The sequence below is a fragment of the Lissotriton vulgaris genome, chromosome 2_1, assembly GCF_964263255.1.
Source record: "Lissotriton vulgaris chromosome 2_1, aLisVul1.2, whole genome shotgun sequence".
In the NCBI taxonomy this organism is placed as follows: domain Eukaryota; kingdom Metazoa; phylum Chordata; class Amphibia; order Caudata; family Salamandridae; genus Lissotriton; species Lissotriton vulgaris.
The window spans coordinates 1,057,489,342-1,057,503,262 of NC_141687.1; the positions used below are offsets into that span (position 1 = coordinate 1,057,489,342).

At 48.1% G+C, this 13,921-nt stretch overlaps 1 protein-coding gene across 4 annotated transcripts in view; it reads left to right on the top strand.

The window, feature by feature from the left end:
* The window catches only part of PRPF40A (pre-mRNA processing factor 40A), a 963,502-nt gene that overhangs the window by 93,831 nt on the left and 855,750 nt on the right, over positions 1-13,921 (top strand). For 2 of the 4 annotated variants that reach the window (XM_086956681.1, XM_086956683.1), the window contains exons 7-8: positions 5,001-5,081; positions 5,191-5,301. In XM_086956681.1, coding sequence (XP_086812807.1) covers positions 5,001-5,081; positions 5,191-5,301 — 192 coding nt within the window. The remainder of the gene's footprint in view (positions 1-5,000; positions 5,082-5,190; positions 5,302-13,921) is intronic. The other 2 variants (XM_086956684.1, XM_086956682.1) reach the window with 1 other exon arrangement.

Sequence of the window (13,921 nt, forward strand, 5' to 3'; positions counted from 1 at the left end):
CGGCTGTCAGATGACGACTTGGCCCGATTCCTTGAGGAGCTGCCGCCCGTGCCGATATCTGATGAGACTAAGACGGCCCTGGATGCTCCCCTCACAGCTGAGGAGCTGGGAGATGCTTTAGGGCAACTTAACACTGGCAAGGCCCCCGGCCCAAATGGCTACCCTAGCGAATTTTTCAAGAAATTCCATGTTCAGCTTGGATCTTATTATCGCCGAGCACTGGAAGCGGCGCGTACCGGAGGGGTGTTGCCTCCTGATTGGCGACATGCCGAGATAGTGGTCTTCCTGAAGCCGGGCAGATCCCCAGACAGTCATGACTCATATAGGCCCATCTCTTTGATTAATGTGGAGGCCAAGATTTTGGCCAAGGCCCTGGCGAACCGCCTAGCACCTCTTATCACCGACCTGGTCCATCCTGATCAGGCAGGTTTCATGCCACCCACACAGGGCAACGCGACATAATATCCGTCGCGCTCAGGCGGCGATTGACGCGGCTGAGACTCTGGGAGACCGGGCAGCGCTGCTGCTGGCCGACATTAACAAGGCCTTTGACTCTGTCAGCTGGTCGTACCTGTTTGCCTTGCTGCGCGGCCTTAACCTGGGCCCGGTCTTTCTGTCATACGTCCGGCTCCTCTACACAGACATCACGGCCTCAGTGCGGGTCGCCGGGGCTGTGTCCGAAACGTTCCATATCGGCCGCGGGACCAGACAGGGTTGCCCGCTTTCCCCCTACCTGTTCGCACTGGCCATGGAGCCCCTAGCTGCCAGAGTGCGCCAAGATGCGCTGATACGGGGCTTTCAATGGACTGCCACCCTGTCTGACAAAATAGCCCTGTATGCGGATGACGTCCTCTTTTTCCTTACCGACTTGCAGCACTCGGGCCCGCGTGTCCTGGAGGTGATGCAACAATTTGGGGAGGCCTCGGGCCTATATCTGAACCTGCATAAATCCACATTGTGGGTGCTGGGAGGGGGCGCCGTGGCGGACCCCTGGGCCTCAGGGCTGAGGGTGGTTACGACCGGGCTGAAATACCTCGGCGTATTTCTATCGACCTCGGCAGCCACTGCTTGGGATCATAATCTCATACCAGTCTGGGAGAGGGTACAGTCGGACGTTAAGACTTGGTCTCGGATGCCCCTGTCCATCTTTGGCCGCTCCGCCATTTTTAAGATGGTGGCGCTACCACGCCTCTTGTATCAGCTGCAGAACCACCCATATCCTGTCCCACCTCAGTGGTTTCGACAGGTTAATTCTCTGCTGGGCCGCTTCCTGTGGGCCGGAGGTGCCGCCAGGGTTGCGCTACGTACGTGTTTTTTGTCCACCTACAGTGGGGGCTTGGCCACGTCGGATCTGCAGTCCTACTATCAAGCCGCACACCTCCTCATTCTAAACGACTGGTGGTATAGCAATGGCGAAGACCCGGCCTACGCCCTGGAACGTGCCCTGATGGGCGACAACTCGCTCCACACCATCCTCTACTCACCCCGGTTGCGTCGATCTTTGCCGAGGGTTACACAACTTGTCTTTGCGGTGTGGCGGCAGGCCCTGCGACGCATGGGCTGGTGGGGCAAACTGACCGCGGAGACGCCCTTGTGGCGTAACGGCTTGCTACCGGAACTGTCTAAGCTATCAGGTTTTGATGGCTGGGACGCGATTGGTATTTCGCAATTAGGCCAAGTGATGTCTGGCACTGCCCTCAAATCCTTTCAGGCCCTTCGCACCGAGTTTGATATGCCCCAATCTCAATTTTTTCGATATTTGCAATTCCGGCATGCGCTGCTGCCCAGTCTCACCGGCATTGACTCCCTTCCTGACTTCAGCCCGATTGAAGCTAAGGTATTCATGGGCGATCTTGGAGATAAAAAAGTTTCACGCATTTACCAGACGATGGTCATCCATTGCTCCTCCACCCTCCTTCCACTGAAGGCGGCCTGGGAGGTGGACGTGGGTCAGCTGGATGAGGATGATTGGCGTGAGGCCTTGGAATCCCCGAGGGGTGCGGCCATTGCCGTCCGATTCCGATTAATCCAATTTAAAATCCTGCACAGAACCTATTATACCCGCGAGCGTTTGTGGAAGGCGGGACTGATAGAGTCCCCGGACTGTCTGAGATGCGGGCTGGAGAGAGGTACGTTGCTCCACACGTTGTGGTCGTGTCCTAGATTGGTTGGCTTCTGGAGAGGTGTATGGGACTGCTTGTCGGAAGTGTTGGGATGGACCCTCCCTCGTACCCACCGTCTGGGTCTGCTACATATTCTAGAGGGGGTTGGTGGCAATATGTACAAGAGACACCTGCTCCTCCTGGGGCTGGTGGTGGCCAAGAGAGACCTAGCCCGAGTATGGAAGGATGTGAGACCCCCCCCCCCTGAGTGCGTGGAAGGCTGGCATAGACTTCTGCATGGGTCTGGAACGACCGATCTTTGAGGCCCGAGGGTGCCCCCGTAAGCACTTTAAGATATGGAAGAGATGGGCGGACTACAGGGGCCTGTCGCTGGACCCCCCAGTGGAACCAGAGGAAGATCTTTAACTCCCTGTGGCCGGACGGCCCCGTTCCCCCCCCCCCCCCACACACACACTTACCACTTTGAGAATTTTCATTGACGCCGTCCATACACACATGCATAGGGTTAGGGTGGGAACCAGGGGAGGGATCTGGGAGTAGGGGTTGAGTGGGTACGTTAGCGATAAAGACAGAGATGTTCATTTCTTATAACCTTGTGTTGCAATGATTATTGACTGAATACTCAATTCTATTTTCCTGATTGTTTCGGAATGTCTGATGGTGCCTTCCCGATTGTGGGGGTCCGTCTTGTTACATATGCTCATCTTTGTCAATAAACTTGTTGTGAAAAAACGAGTGGAACTGAGGGCAGAAAGGCACAAAATGAGTGGAACAGAGGGCAGAAGGGCACAAAAGCACAAACGAGTGGAACAGAGGGCAGAAGGGCACAAAACGAGTGGAACAGAGGGCAGAAGGGCACAAAAAATGAAGCAAAAACGAGTGGAACAAAAGGCAGAAAGGCACAAAAACGAGTGAAACAGAGGGCAGAAGGGCACAAAAAACAAGGGGAAAACTAGTGGAACAGAGCAGAAGGGCACAAAAAACGAAGCAAAAAACGAGTGGAACAGAGGGCAGAAAGGCACAAAAATGAGTGGACCTGAGGGCAGAAGGGCACAGAAAACGAAGCAAAAACGAGTGGAACAGAAGGCAGAAAGTCACAAAAAACGAGTTGAACAGAGGCAGAAGGGCACAAAAAATGAAGCAAAAACGAGTGGAACAGAAGGCAGAAAGGCACAAAAAATGAGTGGTCTCCATTGGTTTGCCGTCGACCACGAATACGAGATCCTGGACGTACCGCTGGATAGTTTACAGTGTTGCCGGAATTAGAGAATTATTATTCAGCCTTATCTGCTCCCCATATTATCGCTTGATCGAACGGATAGTCCTTAAAGAGATTCCTAATAGAAATCCTATTGTGGCGGCGCACCCAGGAGCGGCATTGGGAAGGGACTAGCGCCGGTTTATAACAGATCAATGGGTCTACTTTGACGTCCCTACCCAGTGTTTTCGTGGGACCAATATTACTTTCTGACGTGAAATATACCGGAGTTCCCCTCTCTTCTGTCTCGTGATATTAACAGAGACAAGGGAGAATATTGTCAGTTATTTATACTGACCCTAGATTTAGCCCCCGTGCTATTGGATTGTTGGATTTGAACCACCTTATTATTTACTCAAGAAAAAGATTTTGATACATGGAAATATTGAACTAATGCGCCCTACCAAAGGAAGTTAGGACAAGATTCCTTTTCCGAAATGCGCGTCGGCGCCTCACTTTTGTTCTATTGTGTTGTATATACTGTATCTGTTTCTGTGAAGTCTCCTTATTGTTTTTTACTGTTATTGGATTCATGTGTTGGGAGTTTGTGAAATTGGCAAGACTGTGTCTGGATGATTTGTGTGGCTGTTGTGATTGGGCCTTCATGTGTGATGTTCTCTTTTGTTGGGGGTATTGTATATAGTATAAATATGTGTATTGAATGTATATATAAAATTGGTACCACGATTTTGGTACGTTATGGTGATGTTCTTACCTATCAGAAAACTCTGAATACAAAAAGAAAAATGTTTTTTCAATGATTTCTGTTTTGGGACAATGTTATTTGAATTGATGTAGAATATACCACCTAGATCTTATTGAATACTAATTGAAATGTCTTGAAGCGTCACCAATCCAAAGTCATTCCTTTTGGTGTTCTAGGAAACTCTTAAGTCAGTCCTGTCTTGAGTATTTTGTTGAAACCACAGTATGGGCTCTGATGAAATTAGGCTTAGTCAATGAAACTGGGCGTGGGGGTTTCTGGGAAAAATGCGCGAGCTGCTTCGGGTTCAGTAGCTCACGACGATTTTCACTGGCCAGAAGTAGCTCTGACTACACAAAAGGTTGGAGACCCCTGATTTAGACACATATACCCATTTATTCTTCCATCGACCTTGAGATATACATATATAAAACATTTACTTTTCAGAAAAAAACACATTCACTGGATGTCATCAGTGATGTCACTTGAGATGTCCTCAGTGATGTCACTGAGCATGTCATGAGTGATGTAATATGTGACTTCATCAGCAGTACAATGCGGGCGCACGAGTCCTAGTTACCTGAACGAACCATAACGGGGTAATTTCAATGGTTTTGTACGAGTGAAATGTCCAGCTAACTAGAAAGCCCCTGGAACCTATGGTTTTTTTCAGTGAATTTCTAAGGTTTTTTAAATGGTGATTCCTAACTATAACGTGACTGAAACTTATGTTTTTTTTCAGTGAATACATATGTATATCAATATAGACCGAAAACGTTACGCTTTAGTTTTCACCTGTAGTTGTTGAGCACTGACAATGTCTAGATTTTGTCAAGTAGTTGACGCTGTAGCAAATTTGGTGAATTGATAACACAGCAGGAATTTTTTGATCACTGATGCTTTTTTTTGCTTTTAGCCCCCGCATCCAGCAGTTCCTGCTCCACAGCCAATGAATGCTGTCAACAGTTCTGTAAGCGAAGAACAGAAAACTAAACAAGTACACCTTTTTTAATGTTGAACATAATTTCCATAGTCACTATTTATGTTAAACTTTTTTTTTTGTGACAGGGTATTTATTACTCTAACTTTGATTTTATTTGCGACAGAAATCTGTGTGGACTGAACATAAATCCCCTGATGGAAGAATATACTTTTATAACATTGAAACTAAGCAGTCGACATGGGAAAAGCCAGATGAGCTCAAATCACCTGCTGAGGTAATGTGGTTAAGATTCCTAGATCAGTAATTGAAATGGATAGAAGTACCTTTTGATGCCCATTTTAGAGCATTGCTAGGTGTTGCTCTCCTAATATTTTTGTTCAGCAAATGTAAAATGAGCATTGCAGAGGGAACATTCCAAACATTTCTTGTACGTTTCCTGCATGTATCAACTGAAAGCCTACAGTTGGAGCTAGAAATTGACATGTTGGCTTATGCCTCTCTCTTAATGATAGTAACAAATAGTATAGTATGCTCTGTTCATCTGTGTATATGCCACTGCATTTTTTTCATGTTCTGAATATTTTTTAGGTTTTCTACCACTGCCTAAATATTTGTACACACGCCGCAAACCACACTGCCTCCCCTCCACCCCCCACACACATTTTACCCACTGGCAGTCACCAATAGGTAGTTATAGTTAGGACCTAGTTAGGTGTCCTTTGACAAGTCTTCACAGTTTTAAAACTGATTTGCTCCTCTCTTCAGCTGCTAACCTTGAAAGTTTCAGGCTAGTCAGTCTAGCGGGAGCTGAGAACCAGGGGGTGCTTAAAAGCGCGTCTTCCCCATGTTAATTCCCATACGACCTTTAGATACTGCTACAGCCCGAACTGCTGAACGGAATTGCAGCAAATTTGGCTGGAAGGTAGATGTTGGCCCAAGGAAGTGCCTTTTTTGTGATTTGGTGTATATCCGTACAGTAGTTTTAGAGTTATTTAAAGGTTTTTCAGATATACAACTGGGGACGCAGAGTATCTGTGACCCCACCCAGATCTCGTGCTGAGATCCAATTGGCTGGCAACACGTAAAACCACGAAGTGTTGGCAGACATCTTGTGACTTGGTTGAACCGAGTCACAGGAATAGTAATTAAAAACAAAGAAAAGGGGGCAGGGTAGAAACATCCTGACCCCCTGGGCTTCTGGGGAGAGTGGGGTGTGGTTGTGCGGGATAGTGTTCCCACAGGGACCGTGCAGGGCCAAAAAAGCATTAAAAAAAATCATTTTGTGGAGTCCGGACCATGACGACTGCTGATAATTTAAAAAGAAAACAGTGCGGCCTCACGCTCTTTGTAATCGCCCCCCGGGTGGGCCAGATTCCGGGGGCAAGTGTACACTACTTAGGAGGCGGGCGCAAGGGGCCCCCTCCTTGGAAGATTAAAACAGCCACCTCCTCAGGTAAAATTCAACATGAATGCAGGGTGGGGCTGCACACCTCCCCGTAGCCTCGTTGGGGTGGTGGTGGGGGGGTGTCTCTCCCTTCTCCCCCATAGCCCTAAGGTCTTCCACTTCTCTAGGGCTGTGTTCTGCAATGGAGCCCCTCTCCAGGAGCCACAGATAACCCTGGAGACTGCCACCCCCCCAGGGCCAGCTATGTCCTGGGGTGCCCACCCCCGGGACATTGCAGTTTGCTATGGCTTCTTCCGCCAAGCCATAACAAATGCTGCTCTGCTTCGAGAAAGGAAGAGCAGAAAATGCTCTTTCTTACTCAAAGCAGAGCAGAAATGTTTTTGGACAGTGAGCTGAATGTTTAGTAGCTCTCTGTCCCACATTCTGGCTTCCTCAGGATGTGGGGATCCGGCAGAGACTGTGGGAGCCTTCAGGCCCCCACCACCCGCGTTCCCATTGGTGAGTGGTTGCCACGGAGCCACTCACTTAACTGGGCATCCTCCACCCCCCCCCCCCCCCCCCATCTCTGTAAAAGTCTGCCGGGGGGATGGGGTCCCTGGGGCCGAAATCGGCCCAGGAAAGGTGGACCATGCACCCCTCCTTTAATTTAATTTTTTTACAACTCTGGTAAGTCGCCAGATGCCACTTGCCTTTCACCACCACTCTGCAAACCCGCCTTCTGGCTCATTGTTGGTTGGGGGGTGAATTCCCCTTGGATGCTGAGGGTCCATGGGCTCCAGGATTACCCTTCTGTTACCTCCAGTAAGTCTGAGGCAGCTGGATTGCTGAGAGGAGTTGGAGGCTGTTCGAAATGGGGGTCTCTAGTTGGCAAAGGCTTTCACCTTTGTCCAAGTAGGGACCCGTTGCTAGTCAGGATAAGGAAGTTACACTTCTAAAAAAAAAACCCTGCTCACCCCCTTGGTAGCTTGGCACGAGCAGGCGGGCTTTTCTTAGAGGCAGTGTGTAAAGCATTTGCACATAACCGACAGTAATACAGTGTAAGCACTACAAAAGGACACCACACCAGTTTAGAAAAATAGCCAATATTTTTATATAACAAAAACGAGAAGAATCCACACTATAGGACTTAAAAATCTACAGTTATCAAAATATGCTTTAAAAACGGTTACTTGATGTCGATAGCTTCGTCCGAGGCTATCACGGTGTCGTGAGCAAACCAATCCAAACAGTTCAGGCAGGTTGCAGCTTGGCGCACCAGCTACGGTGTCGGGAAGACCCGCAAACAGTACTTGTTAGAGATGCAGGGCGCCGAGGCCCTTTAAGTCACTTACATTCCAGGTCGAGTTCCTTTCTGTTTGGATCAGGAGCGCTGGCGTTGGCAGGCGTCTGGTCACCTCAGGTCGCGGTGCGAGTAGCGTTTCAGTGGCGGCGTCAGATGGCGTCGTCTGTGAGACCAGTGTCTCGGTGCAAGATGAAGACGGTGCTAGTTACAGTGCTGGCAGGTCACGTGCAAACAGCAGCGTCATCATTGCTCAAGCGCTGTTGTCGGCTGATGGACGGGAGTCCATGGTGCCGGCGTCGGTAGGCCAAGGCTGCGGTGCGGGATGAGGGTGGTGCGTTGTGTAACTTTACGAGCGGTGCCCTTGAACCACGGCGCAAGCAGCGGCGTCTATATTGGCATGGAGCGCTGGCAAGGAGGCCAAGGCGTTGTTATGATGTGAGGCGGTGCGGAGTAGGGTACCCACAGGTCGCGGTGCGAGCAGCGTCTTGGTGGCGGCGCCGGCATGCGTCGTTGGTGAGACCAGGGTTGTGGTGCAGCGTTGCAGCTGTGCCTTCAGGACACTGAGTCGGCAGCAGTGTTGTAGACTTAGTCTAGTTTCTTTTCTTCTGTCGCAGCACAAAACACAGTCCCCAGTGCTGAGGGCAGAAGATGTTGAAGTCTTTGTTGTTCCTGAGACTTCTTGAACAGGGGCAAGCTCTACCTCAAGCCCTTGGAGAGGCTCACAAAGTAGATTGCAGAAAGTTCAGTCCAGTCCTTTCACTGCTCAAAACAGAAGCAGCCATTGCAGGCCTCCACAGAAAGTGGTAGTACCTCCTCATAGCTTCTCCAGGTCTTCTTCTAGGCAGTCTTCTTGATCCAAAACAGTTTTAACATGCAAGGGGTCTGGGCCCCAGTATTTGTATTCAGAAATCCTTTGATCCTCTAGGCAGAGGGTGTCTGTGCCCAGCCAGAACCAGTTCTGCCTTCTCTGGTGTGATTTCCTGGCAGGGGGTGGAGACTGCATTGCCAGAGGCAGACCAGGAACAGCAAAAAACAGACCCCTCACTGAATAATATTTAAGACTAGGTGATACATCCTAGATAAACAGACCAGGCCCTTTGAGGTGCTAGGAAATCTCCTCCCTCTTCCCCCATCGCAGCCTAGGTCTATTCAGCCCTTTCCTAACCTATCTAGACTATCGGGAGCCACCCTTGCTTTCTAGCCAACTGCTGTTCAAAACCCAGACAGGCAATCCACATTCTAGCAGAGGCACACAGGATGACTGAGCAAGAAAATACCTACTTCCTAAAAGTGGTATTTTCAAACACAGAATGTAAAAATACCCTTTAGTAAAAGATGCATCGTTAAAGTTCAGGCATACTAAATTTTATTTTCCCACCTAGTTCCCAGGGCCAGTTATGTTTATAAGATGTTATAAACAAACTTCCCATTCTGTCCTATGGGGAACAGGTAGCCTTGCAATAGTGAGAAAACAATATGGGCTGTAACTCACTATCAGGACATGACACACACACCACAGCACGTCCTCCCTTTCACATACACTGCACCCTGCCCACAGGGGTACTTTGGGCCTACCTTAGGGGTGCCTGACATGTAAGAAAATGGAAGGTTAGGGACTGGCCAGTGTGTGCACGGGCCAAGTCGACATGACAGATACAAACTGCGCAGACTCTGCGATTGCAGGACTGAGGTACCTTTTCCCGGCTACTCTAGCGGGTGGCACAATCCGTGCTGCAGGCCCACGCGTAACATTTGGTTTCCAGGCCCTGGCACACTCAATGCACTTTACTAGGGGCTGACAAGAAAACCAAACAGCCAATCATGGAAAACCCAATCCATAACCTACTTTACCACAGGAGCACTTGCGCTTTACCACTGATAAGCAGTGCGAAAAGTGCGCAGAAACACTACGCCAGCAAAAACAGTCTCAAAACCGGAAGGGCAGAAAGCAAAAACTCAGGGAAACACTCCAAAAGATGCCAAGTCTAACAGAGGCCATGTCCCCTTTCTCCACCAAAAGGGAAAACGCGTCTATATATACACACAGAAAATATCTCACCAAGTTGTGGTGAAGAAATCAAGCCAATCCGGATCAACGTGTTTAAAACATTTTCTTTATTTAATCAGAAGATTTGATAACTCGTTTCGTCCTCTCCAGGTCTTGGTCACATGACCACAGTTTCATATTAGTTCATTTTAATACTACATCACACAAGACATGTCTTAATGAAAACAGTGAAGAGACTTTCATATCTTAGTCAGTTTAACAAGCAAAAGAGTTTTCTATTGCACAATTGTAAATGGTTTCCTAGACTTAATAGCCAGTCGAGAAACAGTGAGAAAGTACAACAATTATAATCCATAACAATAGAAAGCTTTGTTTCTGCGACACGAATGCTTGGGGAGAAATCACTTCCCACTGGAAGAAGCCCATGAATTACCTACTCACCGCTTAAAACAATGAAGCGTCCTTTGGGTCTCCAACTCATGTTTTACACTATTAATAGATGCCTACATATACAACAAAGGACAAAGACAATTGTGGCATCATTAGGCGCACTAACCACCCTGAGCTGCCAACCGCTTTGCTCTCATTTCCGAATGAATAGGTAAAACAGTGATGCCTCTGACCAAATGGGGGAACTACAGTGTAGATTCATCCTCTTCCTTTGTGCAGGAGTATTGCAGCCGCACATACTCTTGTCATTCCTTGCCATGCACAGCAAGTCTGAATAGTCTCCATGCATGGTCCACACCTTGCCTAACAGCATTATGTTAGAACAGATTGAGCAGTGTGAGAAGTACTGAAAGCCATTCCCATGGTACAGGTTGTCCAAGAAACTGAACCTGGTTCTACTTTCAAAGTGCTCTAATACAAGTTGGGTAAATGCTGCAAACTCATTCTTAGTCTTTCAACGTTCTCTAATTTCTTTTTTGCTGTAAAACAGTATGACCCCTCTCCTCCTCACATACCGTTCATTCTAAACCTCCAGTGCACCTGTACCATGCTCAACTTGTCAAAAGTTGCACTTTTTAACCTAGGGTTGTTATAGAATTGGCTTCTGTCTTCCCGGATCCTGTTACTTTAGTAAGTCACAGGGGTTGCCAGTTGCGCTGCATAAACTTTTTCCTGCTGGTCAGGACAATTACACAGTTAAGGATTACGATGTGTACTCGATTAAGTGGGTGTAAACGGGGCACAATTTGTTGTTCACTGCTCTTGTTTATTCACTCTCACTAACAAATGTGTTGGTTTTTAACCCATTCGCTGCTAGGCTTCCCCATCCAGTGCTGAGCCTTTTTTGGCTATTTGGGGTAGTTTGCGCTTTTCAGACACTCACCCCAGTAGCAAATTGAAAGGCACTAATGCAGCAAAATCCAATTGGCAATAACAAAGATCCCACAATTCTACGTTCCCATAAGTCTCCAGATTAAAAAATGGTACCTCACTTATGTGGGTAAACCTAGTGCCCCAACAGGAAAAGGCCCATAATGCGACATGGACGTTGCACATTTTCCCACTGAAAACCGGCTCCTTTTTCCCCAATGCGGGTAGCTTTAGGTTTTGGATCCTAACTCAGCCGACACCTAGAGAAACCTAGCCAACCTGTACATGTTTGAAAACTAGACACCTATGGCTATCGAGGGTGGGCTGACTTGGGTGGCTCTGACCACATTGTATTACCCAGAACACCTTGCAAAGCTAAACCTTTGACTAAAAAACACATTTTCCTCACATTTCTGTGATGGAAAGTTATGGAATCTGCGGTGAGCCACCAACTTCCTTCCAATTGGCATTCCTCCTAGTATTCCGACGAAAATGGTACCTTGTGTGTGTAGACCTAGTGCCTGCAACAGGAAATGATCTCAAATGCAACATGTACGTAACACATTTTTCCACTGTAAACCAGCCCTTTTTTTCCAATGTGGATAGCTCCAGTTTTAGACCGCAGCACATCTGACACATAGGGAAACCTAGCCAACCTGTAAACTATCCAGGGTGGTTCTGACTTGCTTGGCTTTAATCACGTTTCATTTCCCAGAATCTTTTGCAAACCTCAAACTTTGACTAATAAACACATTTTCATCACATTTCTGGGATGGAAAGTCTTAGAATCTGCAGGGAGCCACAAACTTAAATCTACCCTGCATTCCTCCAAGTCTCTTGATAAAAATGCTACCTCACTCGTGTGTGGACCACGTTCCTGGACAGGGTAGGGCCAAAAATGTATTGTGGACACATCAAAATTACCTACCTCAAAACAACCTGTTTTTGCAAGGAGAGCACCAGCGTTGTTGGTCCTGTGCTCAGCGGCCATCTAGGGAAACCTACCAAACAGAAATTTCTGAACGCTAGACATCAGCGGAGTCCAGGCAGGTGTGTCTTAAATGGATCAACGTTTTCTTACCTAGAATTCCCTTCAGACCTTAAAATTAGCTAACAAGCCCCATTCTTATCACATTTCTGTGTGGGATCACCACGTCCGCACAAATTGCCTACCTCAGAGTACACCTAGGTCTCCTGATAGAAATAATACCTCATTTGTGTGAGTGGGTGTGAGAAAGTGCCTCTTTTTGTTGTGGTTATAACTGTAGTGCACAGGGTCCCTGCCAACCAGGTTCTCAGTGCCAGTGCATCCTCCTTAAAAACATAACCACAATTGGTACTTCTGCCCTTTATAGTCCCTAGTAAACTGTACCCTGCGTACCTATGGCCTTGAAGCTAAAGAGGGTCCCTTGGGACTCTTACTAGAATCATGCCACTGCCCTTGCAGCCAGCTTGCCCCTGTGAGGTGAAAGTCTACAAAGTCGACCTAGCACCCTGGGTGCCATGCCAGCCAGCACTGCCTGAAGGTATAGGTAAGTCACCCCTCAAGCAGACCGTACAGCCCTAAGGCAGGGTGCACTATCACAGGTGAGGGAAAATCTAAATGAGTAGATATGCCCGTATAATATTAATTCAATTCATAAATATTGAAAGTACCAGGGAAGCCTTAAGGAGTACATGGGCTGGAAAATCGACAACTCGAGTCCCAGCACCATGATTGCTTCATTGAAACCAGGAGTGTTTGGTACCGAACAACTCCTTGTAATAAATCCACACTGATGCCAGTGAGATTTATTAAATCATGTACTCTGAGAACACCTCAGAGGTGTCCCCTGAAAACCTACGGATCCTGGCGTGGTTAGTAACTGGCTTTAGGTAGCCTGCCACACACAGACATGTTTCTGGACCCCAGGGTGGAGAGCATCTGCTCTCTGGAACCAGAAACCATGCACATCGTGCGCAGAGGTGTCACACCTTCTCCCCCAGGATGGGCACAGTACTCGAAGGGGAAGCTTCAAAGACCTGCCACCTTGGTAATGTGACTCCCAGCCTCTGCTGCTAGCAGCAGGTGGCAGCCCCTGCTTTACTTACCCCACTTTTGACAGGAACACATAGAAAGACTTGGAGGTGTGTCCACCTTTGCCAACTCCAACCTGCTGGTGGAGGAGGCAAAGTTAAGCACACTTTTTAGTCCCCTCCATCTTGAAGATGAAGGGACTCCTCCAATCAGGGCTAAAAATGTGCTCCCTCCTACAGGAGGGTGGCATAACAGAGGTTGTAGTCACCCCAGGTGAGGTACCGCTTGGCCCTACTCCCCTAAAATGCCTCCTAAGTCTTATTCAGGAAGCTCCCTCAGACCTTGAAACTAGTTATCTTTGACCTAAGGACGAAGAAGACACTGTGCAGCAAAGCTTGAAGAGGACTACTGAAAGCAGCAATTGGCCCGGGGAAGCTCACAAAGGCGACAAGCCTTTGAAGCTTCCCCTTCGTGAACCCTGCCCATCCTGGGGGAGGAGGCTTGGCTCCACGTCTCAGGATGTGCATTGTTTCAGGCCCCAGAGAGCAGCATGCTCTTGACCCAGGGGTCCAGAAACATGTCTGGTGATGGCAGCTGAAAGCAACCACTCAGCCAGGCCACTAGAGGTGGGTTAGTTTTCAGGTGGACTCTCTAAGATGACCTCTTTGTGCATTTTTCATTAAGTCCCACACTGGCATCTGTGTGGGTTAAATGTGCTGAGATGTTTGATACAAAACTTCTCAGTTTTCAGCGTAGCCATTATGGTGCTGTGGAGTTCGTAATGACAAACTCTCAGCACCATATACTCCTAATAGCAGCACTGCACTTACAATGCCTAAAAATGGACTTAGACTCTGCACGG